The sequence below is a fragment of the Pristis pectinata genome, chromosome 7 (genome assembly GCF_009764475.1).
Source record: "Pristis pectinata isolate sPriPec2 chromosome 7, sPriPec2.1.pri, whole genome shotgun sequence".
In the NCBI taxonomy this organism is placed as follows: domain Eukaryota; kingdom Metazoa; phylum Chordata; class Chondrichthyes; order Rhinopristiformes; family Pristidae; genus Pristis; species Pristis pectinata.
Genome location: NC_067411.1, coordinates 21,361,343 through 21,382,700, shown reverse-complemented (window position 1 = coordinate 21,382,700; position 21,358 = coordinate 21,361,343). Strand labels below are relative to the sequence as shown.

Genomic DNA, 21,358 nt, shown 5'->3' with positions numbered 1-21,358 from the left:
GAATTGATGGGATGGCTCTGAGAACCAGCATTGATTCGATGGGCTGAATGGCTTTTTATGTAGTGAGAAATACAAATATGAAAATTTAGCACTGATAAAGAGCATCAGAGACGACACGATGAGCTAACGGTGAGAGAAAACAAATATTTTAAATGTTTAGAGACCATCTCAGGATCAGGAAGTGCAGGCTATTCTTGTAGTCAAGAACAGGTCTTCCAACTCTTTCTAAACGGCATTTGAAGCCAAATAAAATAGGAATTTTTAAAAATAGCAGCTGGCAAGGAAACTTACACTGCCCCAAATTCTCTTTCATTGAGGGTTAAGTTTAAATCTCACTTGACACAAAGATCAAACAATGAATAGCCAGGTTTAGTGCTGTGCTTAAATTGTGATATTGCAGATCCCACAACATCAGGTCTCTACTGCATTGTGCAACCCCCGATCTAGTATTCGGAAGGTTGGCCCTGGGCCTGATCTGCCCTCTTTGTCACTCCAGGGTCTCTGGCCTCCTTTTCTATTGACCTTCATTTCCACTGATCATCTCTCCCCATTTTTGTCCATTTTCCACAATTTGTTTTTGAAGTTCCTCCCACAATTCAATCAATGCCTCAGCCAAGTTCTATTCACAGAGCTAATGAAAGACCCAGAAGCTCATTACGGCTTTACAAGCATTCACAACAGATTTTCAATCTGGGCTATTAAAGCTGTACCATTAAAATATCTTTCTGTATTGGCAAACCACACAAAGCAGGTTTGATTAACCATCCTTGCCCAGAGGAACTGTATCCAGGAAATTCATGCTCAGTTTCCAAAACATTCCTATCACCTCATCTTAATTTCTCGCATTCGGGTATTGTAATGTTCCCTTTTCCACAGGAGAGGTGAGAGATGGAACTGGATTGAGCCAATTTAAACAGTAATGTCACATATCAATTAAATCAATCACATATGCTTGTTATTTTAACTGCAGGCCTCACAAGGAGCTGCTTTGCTTTGAACCCATCAATTGGTAGCACAACCCCTTCAACTCCCCATCTCCTGTATGCTTTGCCAGTGAGCTTTCCCAGTGTACCCAGCAGTACGGGGCCTCCCCAGCCACTGACCACACCTCCTTGCTAGTGGAGTTGTCATTCTTATGAGAATTGAGGTCGTCTTCCAGTGAGAAGCACACTAATGAAGCCCAACAGCCACTGGGTGGGAAGGGCAACATGGCACCATTTTAGCCACTCCACATCCTATCCAAAATTGGGACTCAATTATACTGAACACTATATAGCACACATTTAAATAAAAAAATCTCTACTCAAAGTAATAAAGGGAAATAAATGAAGCCCCCTGGAGATGGCTAGAAACACAACGGAAACTGCCAGATGAACTTTAGCACAGGGTTTAACTTTATTTGGCAAAAGGATTGTGTAGACAATTAAAGTCTTTTCTAATAAAAACAACAATTTCCTCTCATTGGCAATGTTTACACATGGAGATAGATATGAGAAATCTAGATGTGGATACAAGAACGTGTGGGAAGAGGAAGTTGGGTATAAAACTATTTGAAATATTGGCATTAGTAGGGAGGGGTAGCTTCTAACTATTTTCAACATGAAAGTAAAATAACAGACACATGCAAAATCATCCATCAGAACCATTCTTCACTTAGCTGCATCAGGATAACAATGCTTCACCCACTCCAAAGAAACAACACTAGAGAAAGCCAAGTATGCTGTGCAACAGCAATCAGGTGTCCAATCATCAAGCTTCACGCAATGATGATGTCCGAGCTATTTTCATCCAGGTCAAGGCTCAAACTCGTAAGTTAGGTAAAATATCAATGACTCATTTCTAAGAAGGCAAGAGAGTAAAAAAATAAATAAACTTTACATTGATGTTTACTTAATCTAATGATAAAGCCTCAATATACTGTAAAATTGCTTCTGAATCTCAAAACAATGTTTATCGTTTTGGCTCTGGTGCTTTTGCCAAATTTCCTTAAATTTGAGTACTCTGGTTATCAACTCAGCTGTCACTAGAAACAGATTCTAATTTCCTCTCTATAATAAAGAGCACATCATGGGTTGTGAATACCTCTATTTAAATGTCTTTCTCTTCTCTGCTGCAAGGACCATCCTAGCTCCTCCAGTCTCCATCACCCCAGCATTTTTCTAGTGCAGATCCCCTTATACTTGAAAAGGAATCTGCAGCTGCTAGTGCGCCCCTGCATCTGCTGCCCATCTGGGTGGTAGAGGTCACAGGTTAACGTTTGCCTTCCAATTTCAGTTTCACAACCATCCACACCAGTTACACATTTTCACTCTCTAGTCTTTGTTTTTAATTATTCCAAACCTGATTACAATGTGACCACTCTTCTGAGCTGAACATGCTTCATATACACAGTTTCATTTTCCTACCAGTTTCACTCCAGTGTATGCGAGCCACCTTTCCTTACCCCACCACTCACCTATCTAAATTCTCAATCCTCTCAATATAGCTCTTTCTTCACTTTTTCCCCAATTAGTTCCTTCTTCCTGCTAAATTTTCACAGAACAGTCACTACTTGTAATACAGGAAACCTTATGGTCAACCCCACAAACACGCAGCCTCAACATCGATTAAACTTTGACCTCAGCCACTGTATACTAAACACTAATTGGAAGCAGTCTAAACTACTATCTACAGACATGCAGTCCAGCCCAACACATGAAAGACCATTGGCTAACCTCCCAGGTTGTCCCCTCTCGTTCCCGCTGGTGGTTCGTTCTCAGGGCTTTTCCCTGGGGTTGAATTATTCTGCACATTGCTGGAACTTTAGATGCCAAGACCCTCCTTACAGGCCAAAGGACATTTTAGCTGTCTCTTTTTGTCCTGGCCCTAGATGATCAACAATTGCTTCTAATGGTTCAATATAATATGCAGTCAGAAAAAATACATTATTTCATTTCTGGCAGGACATAGCGGGAAGTCTGCAGCATTGGGATAAGCCATTCTTACCCCCTTTCAATGGGCTGTCACCTTTCAGTGCAGACAACCCCCGTGTTACAGCCATTTGGGTAAATGAAATTCACCCTTATAGAATTCACAAATCACTACCCAAAAGTTTGAAATACAGAATAGAATTCGCTCTCAGAATTTGTAGAAAAAGTAGTTAATAAATAAACACACCAGTTATTTTCCAACTCACGTTTCGTATTGATAGGTTATTGTCACGTACCGAAATATACAAAAAGCTTTTGTTTGCATGCTGTCCAGAGAGATCATGCCACACATACGTACATCAAGGTAGTAAAAAGAAAAACAGAATGCAGGATACAAGTGTTACAGTTACAGAGAAAGTGCAGTGCAGGTAGACAAAGTGCAAATAAATATTCTTGACACATACGCAGATGATGCAGATTGGCGTTATGGAAAATTGCGACAGGGACAGTTTTTCTTAGAAATGCAACTTCCCCATAATGCAGGTTTCATTTGTATTTATATTAAAAAAATTCCCATTGCCGTTGCCATACAATGTGAAACCCTCAAGGTTGTTAGGACAATTATATACAAATTTTACACAATACAAACATATAGAATATATATTCCACTTAAAAGCAATTCAATGTCTATTCCACAATTCATCACATTACAAATACACAGCTTCTCATGTCTGACAACTTTACAACAGGAAAGTTGACATCAACAAGTAATTTAAAGGGGTGGCCTGAGGGGACGTCAGAGTCAAGGGAGAGGAATAAATAAGTGGGTTAGGGAAAGATCCTGTGGTGAAGGAACATGAGTGTCATCAAGTTCTTGAGTATTCAGTTTATGCCATAAATTGTGAACTAAACTGAACAGAAGTTATATCTTACTGACAGAACTAAAAAGAGGTAATATAAATTTAACAACATCCACTCACACACATTTTGTTGCATACCAAAAATGGAATATGAAATGGAGCTCAGCACAATACTTATTGAGAAACATCCATGTTTCACATAATGCACTGAATGTAGGAAAGCGCTCCAATGTTATTTCCAGAGGCTGAACCAAGATAAGATGTTACAAAGCAGAATAAAATTTGGTTGGGGAATGGGGATTAATAAGGAGGGGAAGAAATTTGAACTTAACCATATTAGCGACATTAATAACAATCAAAATAGCAGGTTAGAGTCCAGCTATTTTGTAGGAAATGCCTCAATTCCCGACTCCCCAAAGCTTTTCCAATTTCTGCAGGGCATAAATCATGACTGCAAGAGAATATTATCCACATTTCTAGATACATACAGCATGTCAGCACACATGATTCTTGTTCTGCACACCAACTGCCCCTAACAAGTGTTCCAAGGTCAACTCAATCAATCCTCATTTTGGATTGGCCAAGTGATACTACCTACCTCCTTATGGAATAGTAGCTGGCCATGCTGACACAGCCGAGTTCTGGAGCCCAAATGGAAGCTAAAATTATTCATCACCACAATCTAAATATACACCTTCACAGAAACAAACAAGCAAGACTGCAGAATATTATATACCACAATATACACCCGAGAAACTGAAATGAAAATTTAAAGCTGGAATAGTGATACATAGCTACCTGGTACAGTTTTCTTCAATACATTTTGCATGACATTTAAAGTTTTAACCAGCAAGTGACCCATGATCCTTTTTTCCAAAACCTCAGTTATGTACAGGGACACTGAGCTACTATAGAATCCATTATCTGTTGAAATACCACAGATATTCCTATACAAAACCGTAGTTCTTTGGCTCTAGTTAAAGCAAAATTGTGCTTACATTTACACTTATCTCTGTGTCAATCTTGCTGAGGGACACAAGAATTTCCTGGAGAATTAATGTTCCCACCAGAAATCAAAATGTCATGCACATACAAATCCAGCACCACTGAAAAATAAAATACATCAGTTCCATTGAAGGTTTTTCGAACTGAAACATTGGCTCCATTTCTCTCTCCACAGATGCCGCTTGGCCTCCTGAATGTTGCCTACATTTGTTTTTACATCAGCTTTCCAGCATCTGCAGCTTTCAAATATATCAGTCTGCTATCCTCTAGCATGGCGCTGCCCTCACAGAGCTCCTTAGACCTTCTACCTCACAAAATACACAACAGGTTTACAGAAAAGTTATCTTAGAAGCAAGTGTAAAAATTCAGCACAAAACCAGCACTGATCATTTCCACATTCAGTGCAGCTGTTTTTCTAATAAATTGCGATCATAAACAGTCCATATGTCATTTACCCATGTTATCAAGTAAAATATGGTGTAGAAATCTTTAATCTCCAACATCCGTGTTTTTCCTTCAATAGAAGCCATATTAGCCAGATTCCTGGAAAAGCAGTAGATCCAAGAGAAAGAAGTACAAGGTAACCTACAAAGATTTGCATTACGAGCACCAAGTAAGGATACGAGGTTGTGCTAAAGACCAGTGTAATGTGTTTCGCTGCACCAAGATGTTTCATCACAAGTCATGTTTGCAGGTGACACAATACAAAAGTACAAGAGAGAAGCAGTGAGGAGCATGGCAAGAGAATACACATGCATAGATCAGTGAAAATGGCAACCCATGACCATTGAAATTTACTGCAAATATGCTGCGTTTTATTTTTAATTCATCTATTGTCCTTTCCTAATCACTCTTGAACTGAGTGCTAGGTTGGTCAGGAGTCGCACTTTGTCCACATCAGTGAATAAGATGGATTTCCAAAACAATTACTATTACTGATATAAATTTTACATTCCACATTTAGCTCATCAGCTTTCTTGGTGGGAGTTGAACATGCACAACAGATCAATAGTTGATAATATAACCAATAAGTGACCCTACCTATCTTCATTCTTCCTACCAAGGAGCAATGTAAACAAAATAACAAACGGCACACGAATCCCTGGGACTGCACAAACACACCTGAAGGTGATTGACTAAGTGCAGCTGATTACAAAGTTTACAGGAGCCTAGGCAGAGTATAAAACAATAATGCCGAGGTAACCCTCTCTAACACACTGACCCCAGCAAGAACACAGAGGACAATCTGGACATTTCACTTTAAGAAGGACATCAAGGCCTGAGAGGGTGCAGAGGAGATTTTCCAGAATGACATGGAGGATTATCACATGGGGAGGGTGGGGAGGCAGGGGTTGCTCTCCTTAAAGCAGAAATGTTTGAGAATAGATTTGTTGGAGCTGAATCATGAACAGCTTTGACAGAGTAAATAAAAGAGAAAGTAAACAAAGGCAGCAAATTTAAGGTGATTGGCAAAGAAACAGGTGGTGACAAGAGGTGACATAGGCTGTTGTGATCTGAGCACCCTGCTTGAAAGGGCAATGGAAGCAGATTCAATTTGTTCAAAAAGGGGGATGAATAATTACTTGAAAATTAATCATTGACAGGGCAATGCAGAAGGTCCAGCAAAGTGAGTCAAATTGAAGATTGCTCTCAAAGAACTACCACAGGGACAATGGACTGAGTGGATTTCTTCTGCACTCTGTACCAGAGAGCAGCATCCTATCTTTTGAGCTCTAGTCCTCTGTGCAATACACCTGCAATGAAAATTTTTATTAACTAAGTGATCTCATTTCCTTGGTTCCAACCTGATAACACTTCACTAAGAACTGCAGCTGCATGCAATTCCAATAGAATAAACAGTCACAATGACTACTTTCCATTTATAAACTCCTAGCAACTAGAAACTTGAATGCATTCATTACAAGTCAAACTCCAATTATGTTAATTAGCATAAATAATCCCCATCTCCAAGAATTTTATAAATTCTGTTTTGAAACCGCAGAGTTTACTTTAGAAAGTTGAGTTCCTAGAAAACCATCCATTTTGCGATTTTCCATAACTCTTGACAAAAATTGACAAGTTTTGTTATTTATTCCACAGGAGCAAATTTTTATTCCAGTCCCTCAAATGTTTTGGTCGTGATTTGCTAATTCTGTAAGAGCAAATTTCCATTACCCAAACCCCTGATATGAGGCGGGTACACCGAAAGGCAAATGATAGCTAAATTTCAACAGCTGGACAATTTAAAATAGCTCTGCCTGCCAGATGGATGGACTGCTGTAAATACATACACCTCATACAAGGTTACATACTACCTGCTAATATTAGCAATGACTGCTGCTTTATTTAATGGAGCATAGGCATTACTTTGCTCACTGACAAGAATCCTCAAAACAGCAACACAAGCACAGAACCACATCATAGATGAGCATGTCATATGACTTAATTGGAATAATATTTAGCCATTCTAAATATGCTATCTTGGATCATTTCATGAAGTTAATAATGAAAACCAACTAATAACATCCTCAGAAGTCACCATTAATCAGATTCTTAATAAAACAACCACTCAAGTATAGTAGTTATAAGAATAAACCAGAGGCCAAGTATCCTGCAGCATGTGGCTCACTTCCTAATTTCAGAGCCTTTCATCATCAACAGGGGACAAGACTCGAGTGTGATAGAGTATTATCCACCTGTCTGAATGAATGCTGTTCCAACAACTCTCAAGACACTCAAAGCAGCTAACTTGACTGCTACCCCATAATCCACACTAAATTTTTTTTTACTTCCCTCACCAGTGATTGTGTGTCTACAGTGTACCATCTGCATGATGTACTGCAGTACTCAACTATGCTACTCTGTCAGCACTTGCCAAACCCAAGAAGGATGAGAGCTATGTGTTAGTGAAATGCCACTACCTGCAAGTTCCTTACTGAGTCAAACATCATCCCAACTAGAAATATATTGCTATTCCTTCGGCATAGCTGCCTCTGAATCTTCCAAACCCCTAACCTACCATAATACCTTCACTAAAAATACTACAGTGCTTCAAAAAGGCTCAGCACTAACCTCAAGGGCAAAAAGGAAATAGCAATGCCAACAACACCCAGGTCCCATAAATAAGTATAAAACATTCTAACTCAGCCATATAATCACTGAAAAAGGGATTAGCATGCTCTTCATGCTGTAAAATTTGATTTCCAAATGTAAAATTAATCTTGAATCCTATGTAAATAGGAATGTAGGGGTAACATTTCAGACTCATATTTGAAGACTCAACATTCTGAACCATTATAGTTACTACGTGACCTGCCTAGCGATTTCCATCTTTGTTATTTCAAATGCCCAGCATCTGCGGTATTTTATAATTTGGAGATCAATAGATTTTTGGACATCAAGGGATACGGAATTAGTGCAGGAAATTAAGGCCAAGGTAAAAGTTCACCTCTGACCTTATTGAATCGCAGAGCAGGCACAGGAGCCAAACAGCCTACTGCTGCTTTTATTTCTCATGTTCCTATTTTCACGAAATTTTGAACAACGTTTTGTGAGTGACATAAGTGACTTTAACTTGACGCCAATATATATTTAAAAATGATAATATTTACTTTAAGCTTTCAAATTGGAGTTCAACATCAAGTGACGAGGTTTGCAAACACTATAGATAAGACAAAATTTAAAATTGGAGACTTGCTGGAATACTGTTGATTCAAAATTAAACAGTGGAAACAGTCAGAAGGACCAAGAACATCAGTAAAAAGAGGAACCAAGGTCAATTCAATGACCTTTCCTCAGAAGTGCAAAGATTTCAATTTGCAGGTTTTAAACAGCAGCAGGAAAGGGGGCTTTGGAGGGGATAAAAGAGCTGAAGGAAAGGAAGGATGGAAGGCAGGAAGGATGGAAGGCAGGAAAGGTCAACTAACAAAAGGGATCATGGATCAAGGCAAATGGGGATGGTAACCTGACCAAAGGATGACTCTAGGTGAACTGTAATTGGGAACAGCTAAATGATTGAACACAATTTGATCCAAGAGACCTATTATATGCTTAACCAGGAGCTGAGGAACTGATGAGCTTCACTGGAATATGCAGGAGACAGAAAGATGAGGCAGAGAATTGCAGCCCACTGGAAGCTCAAGATCAGGCTTGCAAAATGGAGATATTCTGTGGAGTGGTCACCCAACATGCTTTTGGTCTTCCCAAGAATTGTAAACAGTGAATGCAGAACAATAGAGTAAAAGAACAGGTAGTTTCTGCTTCACATGTTGGAGGAGTGCTTTGGACACTGCATGGTAGGAAGGGAGGAGGCAAACGTGCAAATGATGTAGGCGAGAGTGCTGCAGGAAGGGGAAAACTAGTTTTCTCCTCAATTACCCCAATAAGGTATCAGGGATCCTTTGGAATGCTGAGCGAGAAGGCAAGGGGAGAATGCCTTTGGTGGAATCATGCTGGACGTGACAGAAAATGATGCTGGTGAAATTGAAGGCAAGAAGTTTGAGTAAGTTGTGGGTATGGGCTTCTAGATTTCAATATATGCAATATCTTGCTGATTTAAGATTGGTTTTCAAATATCATTATTAATATGGCTTTAACAATTTTATTTTTAGACCTGCATGAAAAGGATAAAAATTGTCTACCCTTTGATGATGCTTAGACGTAATGCTAAATACTTTCAAAGCATGACTTGGATCTTGCATATATGACTGGCAAAGCCCGATTTGCTTCCGCTGACTCTGCCTGAAGGCAGATCAAATAAGAACAAAGATCATTCCAGTCTTAAGGATCTAAGCTAATGGAGAAAGTCATAAAACTTAATATCTTTGAAAAAGATTGAGGGTGACATGACCCAGATCCAAAAAATGCATGAATAATATAGAAGCCTTTCAATGTGGAAGATACTTGTAGAACTGGAAGATGTGTTACAAAATCAAAATAGTTTCAAGCAAAACCAGGGTGTGAAGAACTTCCATTGTCCCTACCATTATGCTCCAATCCTCAACCAACCATTCTAGGTCCCCAGTCTCTAAACAAAAACAGTTAACATTGTATTAAATGGAGTAAAGTTGGTTAAACATCTTGTCAGGAACAGACTCAAAAGCAGTAAGGATGAATAGAAATGGTCAACTATGTACAAATGAAAAAGCTCTGACAAACAATTCTTCTCAAATAAAAATGTTATTGCTCCAAAACCAGGGGTACTAATAGGGATACTTCAAACAAATGCCATATGAAATTAATATAATCATCAGTATAGTGCGCCTATAGGTTGGATTACCTTGAAATGTGTTGAGAGTTACATCAAACAGAATGAATCAATGACAGAAACCCACTAATTACCATTTAAAAGGAGCACTGCTGCTATAGATAGATGTGGATGGAATAGCAGTGTTTCAACCACTGACAGGCTTCAAATCTCAAGCACCAAATCCCACCACCACCCTCCCCCCCAGCTTTTTTCTTTACAGCAACTTCAATTGCTAACCAAAAACTAGACAATCAAGTGCACAGTAAAATGATACAGTTCAGTTCCCTTCACTAGATTATCAAGTGTACAATTAATTCCTTTGAGATTTGTTTGTGAACAAATCTATTTAAGTCATGGAAAAACAATGATTTTGCCAAGGATCATCACAGATATAAAGGATAAACCTCTCTCTTTTCAGTGGACATCCCACTGCTCCTCTAACACTGAAGCCGTGCTTCAGTGGGCTGCATTGTTCTGGAGTTCTGGTAACTGTCTGCTAACAAAGTTTGAGCAGCAACGCTCAGAAACACACAAGTAATCACACAATAATTTTGGCCGAAGAGGTGGGTAATGAGGAGTGGATTAGAGGACAGAACAAGATGGGTTTAGAGAGGGAATTCTTAAGTTTTGGGCCTTGGCAGCTGGATGCACAGTTGCTCATTGTGGAGTGGTTAAAATCAAGATGAACAAGACAGCAAAGATCTCAGGGGATGTAGGGCTAGAGGACATTACTAAGGAAGGAAGGGGCAAGGTCATGCAGGTCTTTGAACCAAAGGATGAGAATTCTCATAAGACACTGCAGATCCTGAGCTAAAGTAGCTCTGAGCACATTAGTGAAGGATGAACCAGTCTTGGAGTGAGTTAGGATACAGCAGAATTTGTGTATACAAAAAACCAACCCATTATACGGTGCCAAGGTAGAAAGGAATATACAGACCCAATGTAGGAAGAGACACAAGAGACTGCAAATGCTGTAATCTGGAACAACAAGTAATCTGCTGGAGGATTCAGTAGGTCGAGCAGCTTCTGTGGGGAGGAAAGGAACTGTTGATGTTTCAGGTGAAAACCCTACATCAGGACTAAGAGTGGAGAGGTAAGATAGCCCGCATAAAGAGGAGATGGGGACTGGTGAGTTAAGGGCTAGAAGTGATTGGGGGACTGAGGGGGAGGGATGGGGTCATCAAGCCAGGTAGAGGAGAGGGAGGATTGAAACTGGGAGACAGAGGCAGGTGAGTGATAGATGGAGGCAGACAAAAAAAAAGGCAGGCGGAGCCAGGTGGGAGGAGAGGAGGGTGGAGATAGCTGCTGGAGGGTGATGAGTAGAAACACAAAGGCTACCAGTGCAGGAAAGTGATAGGCAAGGAAGGTGATTATGAGACTTATTAGGTGACTTCTGGTGAAAAGCAGGAACTGGAGCCAGATCCAGATGGTGGTTGGGGGAGTCAGTGGGTGATACATTGGGGGGGGGGGGGGAGAAGGGGAGGGGTGAAATCAAAAATAGGGGGACGAGGATTGTTTGGGGGGGGGGGGGGGGTGGAAACACCACCAGAGATGTGGGTTACCTGAAACTGGAAAATTCTAGCTGGATGGCCTACAACCGCTCCCCCCCCCCCCCCCCAAAACCCCATCACCATCCCACTCCCCCTCCCCTCTTTACAATTACTATCTCCCCTCTCCATTCATAATCCCGATTCAGGGTTTTGACCCAAAACATCAACAATTCCTTTCTCTAGACAGATGCTGCTTGGCCCAGTGACTTCCTCTAGCAGATTGTTTGTTGCTCCAACCTGTAAGCAATTCAGGTTTCAGGGATGATCTTAAATTAAGATGCTGTGGATATGTAGGATTGATGCACACATCAGTGATCTCAGATAAGGCAACTGATCTCCTAAACAGATGAACAAATTCAAAGTGAGATACTGAGAAGGTTACTGAAAGAGGCACAAGGAAACGGTCAAAAGTTCATCAAAAGGGCAAGGAGATAAAGAGAAAAAGACTGGAGCTCAGTTTAGCATAAGAGCAAAATATTTTTTTGCAGTAAAATAATCCACAAAATGAAATACAGAAACAGAATTGAAAACAATGTGTACAAAGTAATAAAACTATAAATAATGGTCAGCTGACAATCATTGACAAGGGAAGATGGATGGAATGAACCCAACCTATGATGTCACTAGAAAAACCGGTAACTCAAGTAGTGTGTATAATTTAAGGCCCCAAAGCTGTTAAAACACTGAATTGCTTATCTAGTCAAACATTTAATATTTCACAACCTACGTTAGCCAATTTACTACTTATGTCTGGCACTCTGATCAAAGGGCAAGAACTGGGCTTCTTCTCTACTACAGTTCCTCATTTATACTTCACATCAAGCAGGAAAGGGAGTGAAGTAGTTCAATTAAGGTCAGCAAATGCCTCTCCTGCATCACTACCTATTCCCAGAATGAATTTGATAAAACAATGAAGTTATTATTATGGATACAAAGCAAGAAAGGTAACTATATTGTGTGCTTCTACTATGAACTATTTATTTGCATCAGTTTCGTGTTTTCACTTTCTGCCTACCTTCTACTTCTGTTATCTCAATGACCACATTGCCTGTTTCCCCACAAATTTCCCAAGTTTCTCTCCATTTGCTGCAGGAAAAGTAATTCTACAGAAACACTGCAACAGTTCAATACCATACATCACTAAAGTTACAGAGATAACATAGCAAGTCAGAATTTGCTGTCAAAATAATAGCATGTTGAATGGCACTCACTGTCACTGCTGCATAAGATTAACCTGTGACAAAGATAAGTTGCAAATTGCCACAAAGCATTTGAAATGGTGTTGCCCCACACTCGGTCTTGCAAAATACCACCTTGTATGGAATCCAACACTGACTATCAAGGAATTATTGGATATGCACAATAACTGGCAATTAAACTCATGACAAAGTCAAGACTGGCACTTGGGTCAGAAAATGGAACCTGTAGCCCATCCTCACCTGAATCAGAAGGTTTTGGGTTCAGGTCACACTCCAGGGATGAGTACAAAAATCTACAGTGGCAAGTGACTGTCAGAGGTGCAGTTTAACAGAGACATTAAATTCAGGCTTTGTCTGCACTCTTCAGGTGGAAGTAAAAATACTACAGTAATTTTTGAAAGAGGGCCAGAAAATATCCTCCCTGCCCTAGCCAATATTCCAAAAATTATCTTTTTAGTACAGCACAGGAACAGGCCCCTCAGCCCATGATGGTCATTATCATACGACAATTTGTCAGTGTTTGCAGTGTACAGATCAACTATCCCATATTCTGTATTACAACAGTGACCACACTTCAAAAATACTTCATTAGTTTTAATGTGCTTTGCAGGGTCTTTTTAAAAGACAGCACAGCCTAAATTCTTTCCTGTCTCACTCCTATGGGTAGAAAGCTGCTGTAAGAGATTCACAAACATTCTTACTTTTTCTGTATCGTCTCCCTCTCAATTTCTCCTTTCTGGAGTAGATATGACCCAGATTCACTCTTACCTGCTTCTCTTTTTTTTAAAAAATCCTTAAATCTCATTGGTTTAGTGGATCATTCAGCTGGGCCCCAGACCTTGTTGCCATGTTATCAGCTTGCTCTGCCAGTACGGGTCGTCCCCGAGTTGCAAACGCCCAATTTATGGACACCTACACATACGAACGAGCTCCCACAACATTATTAAATTCAAAAGTCCAACGTACGTACATACATTTTTTCCTACAAACAGCAGAACTAGTTTCCGCTCTCTCTCCCCTTCTCTCCACTTTTGGTGATTATTCTTTCTTATCAGACTTGTGTGCTTTTGATGGCATTCATTACAATACTGTGGAGGTGTGGTAACCACAGAGTGATTTTTGTGCATTTTCTGACATGATCAATAAATCGACTTGTGGATGTTTGGAAAAATGGAACCAATTCATTGCTCAGGGACAGCCTGTCCATCGCACTTAATCTTCTATAATTTTGCCAACACGCGGTAATCTGGGATGTGAAAGCAAGAGATTGGGACTAGTATATGAATCAACCAAACTATCCATATTTCCATAATGTAAAAGATGCTGGAAGTACTCAGCATGTCAAGTGGCATCCATGAAGCAAGAAAAACAAGAGTTGGGATTTCAGATTAATCAAGTGTTAATTGTTAAGTATTTACAGCATCCTGTTCTTATTTCATACTTCCAGCATCTGTCCTAAAGAATCTTCTCCAATAATTCCCCTACCACTGATGCAAGTCTCACTTACCTATTGCCCTTCTTAAACAAAGGAAGAACATTGTATTCAGAAGGCTGGAGAATAGCCAAAGATCCGTCAAGGCCCTAGCAACCTACTCCCTTGCTTCCCTTAGTGTCCTGGATAGATCTCAGGACCCTGAGAGAAGTAAGAGAGGAGACTTACCACCTTAACGTTTTTCCCAAGATACCCAACACCACCTCCTCCTTAATATTGACATGCCTAGAATATTAACACCCCTCTAATCTCAACAACATCCACTTCCTTCCCCTTGGTGAATATTATGTGACATACCCATTAAAGACGTCACTCACTTCCTCTGGCTCCATTCCTTTGTTCTTGAGTAGACCTACCCTTTCCCTGGCTACCCACTTGCTCCTAATACATGTACAAAGTGCCTTGGGATTCTCCTTAATCCCACTTGCCAAGGATATTTCATAGCCTCCTTTAGTCATCCCAATTCCTTGTTTAAATTCTTGTCTGTTTCCTTTATACTCCTCAAGGGCCTTGTCTGACCTCAGTTTTCCTATCATTATACATGTTTCCTTTTTGACTAAATTTACACTCTCTCTAGTTTGCATCATTTTATCTAGTACTGAAAGCCCTTTCTTCCCCAAACCCATCTAATCCTAGCTGGTCTCCCAGCTTCCACAAACTAAAGTTTATTGATCACTTCAAGTCCTACTCACCTGCTACCTGTGTTTGATGATCATCAGTGGCTTCCAGATAAGTAGCAATTTAGTTTTACGATTCTCAGCTTTGTTTTCAAATCCCTCCACACCTCTTCAGCCCATAGCCTGCTCCAACCCTACAAATACTCCACTATCCATTTCCCCAAAATAAAAAGTGCTGGAAATACTCAGCATGTCACCTGGGGCATCCATGGAGTAAGAGAAACAGGAACTGGGGGTTCAGATTAATCGAAGGTCGCCTGTTAAGTATTTACCGTTTTTATTTCAGATTTCTAGCATATGTAATTTTTTTGTTCTTCGATTAGATAATTCAAACATTAAAAAACATGTGATAATGCTGCAATTCATGAATTTGTTTAGCCTCCAACTTTATCTTTTACCTACCTACTGTGCGTTGTTTCCAATAGTTGCACTCTTCCCAATAACAAGTACAAATCCAACATTAGTACAAGGTAGGCTGCTTTGCAGTATACATGCAACCGAATGTATCTAAAGTTGGATTAGCCATGTGTAGATTCGCTGGTGTCACCCAACACAAAGTAAGACAGAAATACTCATAAACAAGTTCGTTCTTTGAGAATATTGTGCTTATCTCAGAAGGGTAAATATAACGTGATAATCCAGGATCAAATGTTACCTACTCGTTCACTTTCTTCGTCATCGTCTCGGTCCAGTGCGTCCTCATCCGTGCTGTGCTCCTCGGGGTCACCCTCTTTCCCCGTCTGCTCTGAGGGCATTTGCTGGAGCTCTGGATCCGAGCAGTCGTTGTTTTCCCCGGCCGCGGGGTCCTGCTCACCCTCGGACAGTGTATCGGACGAGCTCTCAGAAGCATCTTTCTCTGGCAAATCTTCCAGTTTCCCCTCCATTACTTGGCGTCTGCAATGGAATAATTCCCCCCTTACTTGCCCAGCCTAGCACTGCAGCAGTGGGGAGGGAGTACAATCAGGTGCTACTCTGTCATATTTAGGGGATGATGCTAACAAGATTGTTTCCCCCTCCCATCCTGATACCTGCCCAAGAGCAAAAGGGATTGCAGCTGGGACTGAACTTTGTTGCATCTCAGCCAAAGAATATCAAACGCAGCTGCAGCTTCCCGCAGCTCGTGGGCGCGCCTCGTCCCTCGCCACAAGCCCCGCCCCTTCGCGCGCTGGCCGCTGCCGCAGCTCGTGCGCGCGCCTCGCCCGGGCTCGCGCTCCAGTCCCCCAAGCCCCGCCCCCTTTCCTATTTGCTGGACTCATTTCTCACCTTCCCTTGCAGAACTTTGATGGGATGAAGAAGATGAGCGGAGGTTAAGATATCTTTATTAGTCACATGTACATGGAAACACACCTTTTGAAATGCATCTTTTGCTCTGAGTGTTCTGGGGGCAGCCCGCAAGTGTCGCCACACTTCTGGTGCCAACATAGTATTCCCATAACTTCCTAACCTGTACGTCTTTGGAATGTGGGAGGAAACCAGAGCACCCAGAGGAAACCCATGCAGACACTGGGAGAATGTACAAACTCCTTACAGACAGCAGCCGGAACTGAACCTCAGTCGCTGGCACTGTAATAGTGTTACACTAACCGCTACACTACCAGGCTCAGAATGTTTATTTTCCCAGATGCATGCTTCAGAACATGGAACAGTACAGCACAGGAACAAGGCCCTTCGGCCCATGATGTCTGTGCCAACCATGATGCCAATCCAAACTAATCCCATCAGCCTGTTCATGTGCCTATCTAAATGCCTCTTAAAGGTTGCTATTGTATCTGTTCCCACCACTTTCCCTGACGGCATATTCCAGGCACCTGTCACTCTTCTAGGTTGTAGGCAAAAAAACTTGCCTTATAAATCTCCTTTGAACTTCACCCTCTCACCTTAAACCTATGCCCTCTGGTATTTGACATTTCCACCCTGGGACTCTCTACCCTATTCTCGCTGCCTCTCAGAATTTTACATACTTCTTTCAGGTCAGCAACCCCCAACCCCCCACCAACCCTCTAACACACCAGAGAAAATCCAAGTTTTTCCAACCTCTCCTTATACCTAATACCCTCTAATCCAGGCAATATCCTGGCGAACCTCTTCTGCACCTTCTTCAAAGCCTCCACATCCTTCTTGCAACGCAGCGACCAGAACTGCACACAATACTCCAAATGTGACCTAGACACAGTTTTATACAGCTGCAACATGACTTCCTGACTTTTATATTCAACACCCCGATTGATTAAGGCAAGTTTGCCATATGCCTTCATCACCACCCTATCTACTTGTGTTGCCACTTTCAGGGAGCTCAAGACGTGCATCCCAAGATCCCTATGTACATCAATGCCCCTAGGGGTCCTGCCATTTTCAGTATACATGTATTCAGTATACACTCTTACATTTGACCTACCAAAGCGCAACACATCATTTTTGTCCAGATGAAAATCCATCTGTCATTTCTCTGCCCACATTACCAACTGGTCTATATCCTGCTGAATCGTTTGACAACCTCCCACATTATCTACAACTCTGCTAATTTTTGTATTATCTGAAACTTACTAATCAGCCCACTGTCTAAATAATTTGTATATATAAAACAAACAACCAAGGTCCCAGCACTGATCCTTGCAGAACACCAGTAGTCACAGACTTCCAGTCAGACTAACACCCCTTCACCATTACCCTCTGTCTTCTATGGCCAAGCCAATTTTGAATCCAATCTACCAAGTCTCTATGGATTCGATGTGAGTTAATCTTCTGGATCAGCCGACCATGAGGGACCTTATAGAAGGTTTTACTAAAGTTCATGCAAACAATATCCACTGCCCTACCCTCATCAACCATCTTCATCACCTCCTCAAAAAATTCAGTTAAGTTTGTAAGACATGACCACCCCATACAAAGCCATGCTGACTACCCCTAATAAGTCTATGCTTTTCCAGATGCAAGTACATCCTATCCCTAAGAATCTTCTCCAATAATTTCCCTACCACTGATATAAGGCTCACCAGCCTATAATTTTCTGATTTGTCTCTATGGCCCTTCTTAAACAGGAAACAACATTGGCTATTCTCCAGTCCTCGCCTATGATTAAAGAGGATACAAAGATCTCTGCTAAAGTCCCAGCAATCTCCTCTCTTACCTCTCTCAATAACCTGGGATCGATCCCATCAGGCCCTGGGACTTATCCATCTTAATGCTTTTCAAGAGACCCAACACTTCCTCCTTCTTCATATCTACATGCCCTAGAACATCAGCATAACCCTCTCTGATCTTGCTATCTTCCATGGCCTTCTCATTGATAAATGAGAAGTACTTGTGTAGTACCTCTCCCACTTGTTGCAATACTTATTATAAAAAGGGGGAAATTTGTCAGTTTGTATCTTCATTTAACACAATCTATTTTCCTGCACACAGTGAGGCAGAGATCCTACGTAGGCGATATGGTAGTGTAGCGGTTTGTGTAACACTATTACAGCGCCAGTGACCTGGGTTCGATTCCACTGCTGTCTGTGAGGAGTTTGTATGTTCTCTTCGTGTCTGCATGGGTTTCCTCCGGGTGCTCTGGTTTCCTCCCACATTTCAAAGATGTACGGGTTAGGAGCTGTAGGCATGCTATGTTGGTGACAATTGCGGCTGCCCCAGCATATTCTCAGTAACACAAAAAGACTTATTTCACTGTGTTTCGATGTACCTGTGACTAATAAATAAATATCTTAAATATCTTAATATCTTATCTAGGCTTGCAATAATTGTTGGAAATAGTACTCAAGTTTATTTATCAACCACTAATTCTACTATTTTCCATGGGCTGGATTTGACCATCTCTCTTTTGTCACCTACTTGGATTTTGCGATTTGGATTAGCTTTTTTTCCAATTTCTTATTGACTTTCTTGTGATAATTATCATAGATTGACTAATCTCTACTCCTATCCCTTTTGAAATTTTGGGTAAAATACCACTTATGCTTCATGGTTTGTTTTGAACCCTATTATTTCTATCTTATTCATAATAAGATTATAGTTGAAAATGTGTTGCTTGCAGAGACCATGCTGCGTTCATCTCTTGTGAGTTATAGGGATACCATTCACAGTACTTGCACTGTAAAAAGAGAAAATGCCAGAAGTACTCAGCAGGTCAGGCAGTATCTGTGGAGAGAGAAACAGAGTAAATGTTTCAGGTCAATGACATTTCATTTCATTAATATTTTTTAATCATCCTCAAGTTTCAATTCCAACTGCAGCATTTAACATTCTGCTTTCTTCTCTCACCGACTTCTTGCAATTATGCCACAAGTTTCACAACTTTGCTCATCCTCAGCTATTATGCTTTCCTAAATTAAAGAGCTTTCAACTGTCTATCAAAAAATAAATTGCTTCATGTAAAAATTCAAGAATTTAGAGGAAGACATAACTCTCAGCATCCTAATGTTCTATTCCTAATGGGGGCATGGTAGACAGCAAGAAAGGCTATCAAAGCTTGCAGCGTGATCTTGACCAGCTAGGTAAATGGGCTGAAAAATGGTACGTAGATGAAATTTAGTGCAGACAAGTGTGAGGTGTTGCAGTTTGGGAGGACAAACCAGGGTAAGACTTGCACAGTGAATGGTCAGGCTCTGAGGTGTGCAGTAGAACAAAGGGAGCTGGGAGTCACAGGTAGATAGGGTCATAAAATGAGCTTTTGGCACATTGGCCTTCATAAATCAGGGCACTGAGTACAGGAGTTGGGATCTTATGTTGAAGTTGTACAAGATGTTGCCGAGGCCAAATTTATAGTATTGTGTGCAGTTCTAGTCACCCACATACAGGAAAGATATCAATAAGCTTGAAAGAGTGCAGAGAAAATTTGCAAGGATGTTGCCAGGACTTGAGGACCTGAGTTACAGGGAAAGGTTGAATAGGTTAACACTTTATTCCCTGGAGCGCAGGAGAATGAGTGGAGATCTCATAAAGGTATATAAAATTATGAAGGGTATAGATAGGGTGAATACATGCAGGCCTTTTTCCCTAAAGTTGGGTGAAACTAGAACTAGAGGTCATAGGTTTAGGGTGAAAGGTGAAATATTTAAGGGGAATCTGAAGGGGAACTTCTTCACTCAGAAGATGGTGCGAGTATTTTTACGAGCTGCCAACGGAAGTGGGAGATGCAGGTTCAATTGTAACATTTAAGAAAAGTTTGGATAGGTACATGGATGGGAGGGGTTAGGAGGGATATGGTCCGGGTGCAGGTAGATGGGACTAGGCAGAAGATCAGGTGGCATGGACTAGATGGGCTGAAGGGCCTCTTTTTGTGCTGTAGTACTCTATGACTCTAAAAATGAAATTCCTTTTACTCATCTCATTGCACATCATTTTTCTTTTTTAGCTTTGTTTGTTGGTTACCTTCAGTGGAACCTGTTTAACCATAAATTGTTGGTTTGGGAATACAGACAGCAAGCTCTTGTTAAATCTTCTTTCACTGTCTATTTTGTTGTTGAGCAGATGCCCCCAATCTATTTGTTTTAGTTGTTGCCTCATTTCATTCAATTTAGGCCTTTTAAATGCATTTCATTTTTAAAACTCTTAGTTGATACTAAGTTTTATTTCATTGTTTCCTCGTTTGCAGGTGTGTAATGAATTCCATTTCCTGTATATTTCTGGATCATTTATGAATACCAATCAAGATCACAGAATCACAAAACAAGAGCATTCAGACCATCAAGTCTGTACTAACTCTGTGTAAAAGCAATCCAGCTAGTCCATACCCTCTCCTCATAGCCTGCAAATTCTTTTCTTTCAGTGGGCAGGCACGGTAGTGTAGCAATTAGCGTAAGGCTATTACAGCGCCAGCGACCCAGGTTCAATTCCCGCCGCTGCCTGTAAGGAGTTTGTACGTTTTCTCCGTGTCTGCGTGGGTTTCCTCTGGGTGCTCTGGTTTCCTCCCACATTCCAAAGACGTACAGGTTAGGAAGTTGTGGGCATGTTTTGTTGGTGCCGGAAGCGTGGCGATACTTCCGGGCTGCCCCCAGAACACTACGCAAAATATGCATTTCACTGTGTGTTTCAGTGTACATGTGACTAATAAAGATATCTTATCTTATCTTATCCATCCAGCTTCCATGGCAGTGCATTCCAGACTCAAAACACTCATTGAATAAGAAAAATTTTCCACATATTAGCTTCTATCTACTCTGCCTGTAACCTTCATGAATTAAGTACCTCAACCCCCTCTGTTCCAAGTAGCACAATCCTGGATTTTCTGATCTATCCACGTAACAGTCACTCATCTCAGGAACCATTTTAGTGAAACTCTTCAGCAACTTTTTCTAATTAATTCACACTTGCCAAGTGACTACAAATTCTGTCCCTGAATAGTTTCCAGAATTTCACACAGTACCAAAGTTAACATGACAGGTTTGTTGTTATTGAGGTTATCCTTTCACCCTTTTTCTTT

At 40.8% G+C, this 21,358-nt stretch overlaps 1 protein-coding gene across 5 annotated transcripts in view; it reads right to left on the bottom strand.

Annotated features, from left to right (window-relative positions):
- The window catches only part of mast4 (microtubule associated serine/threonine kinase family member 4), a 340,297-nt gene extending 324,257 nt beyond the window's left edge, over nt 1–16,040 (bottom strand). For all 5 annotated transcript variants that reach the window (XM_052019255.1, XM_052019257.1, XM_052019256.1 and 2 more), the window contains exon 1: nt 15,600–16,040. In XM_052019255.1, coding sequence (XP_051875215.1) covers nt 15,600–15,824 — 225 coding nt within the window. In that variant the 5' untranslated portion in view covers nt 15,825–16,040. The remainder of the gene's footprint in view (nt 1–15,599) is intronic.
- Nucleotides 16,041–21,358: the final 5,318 nt, after the last annotated feature.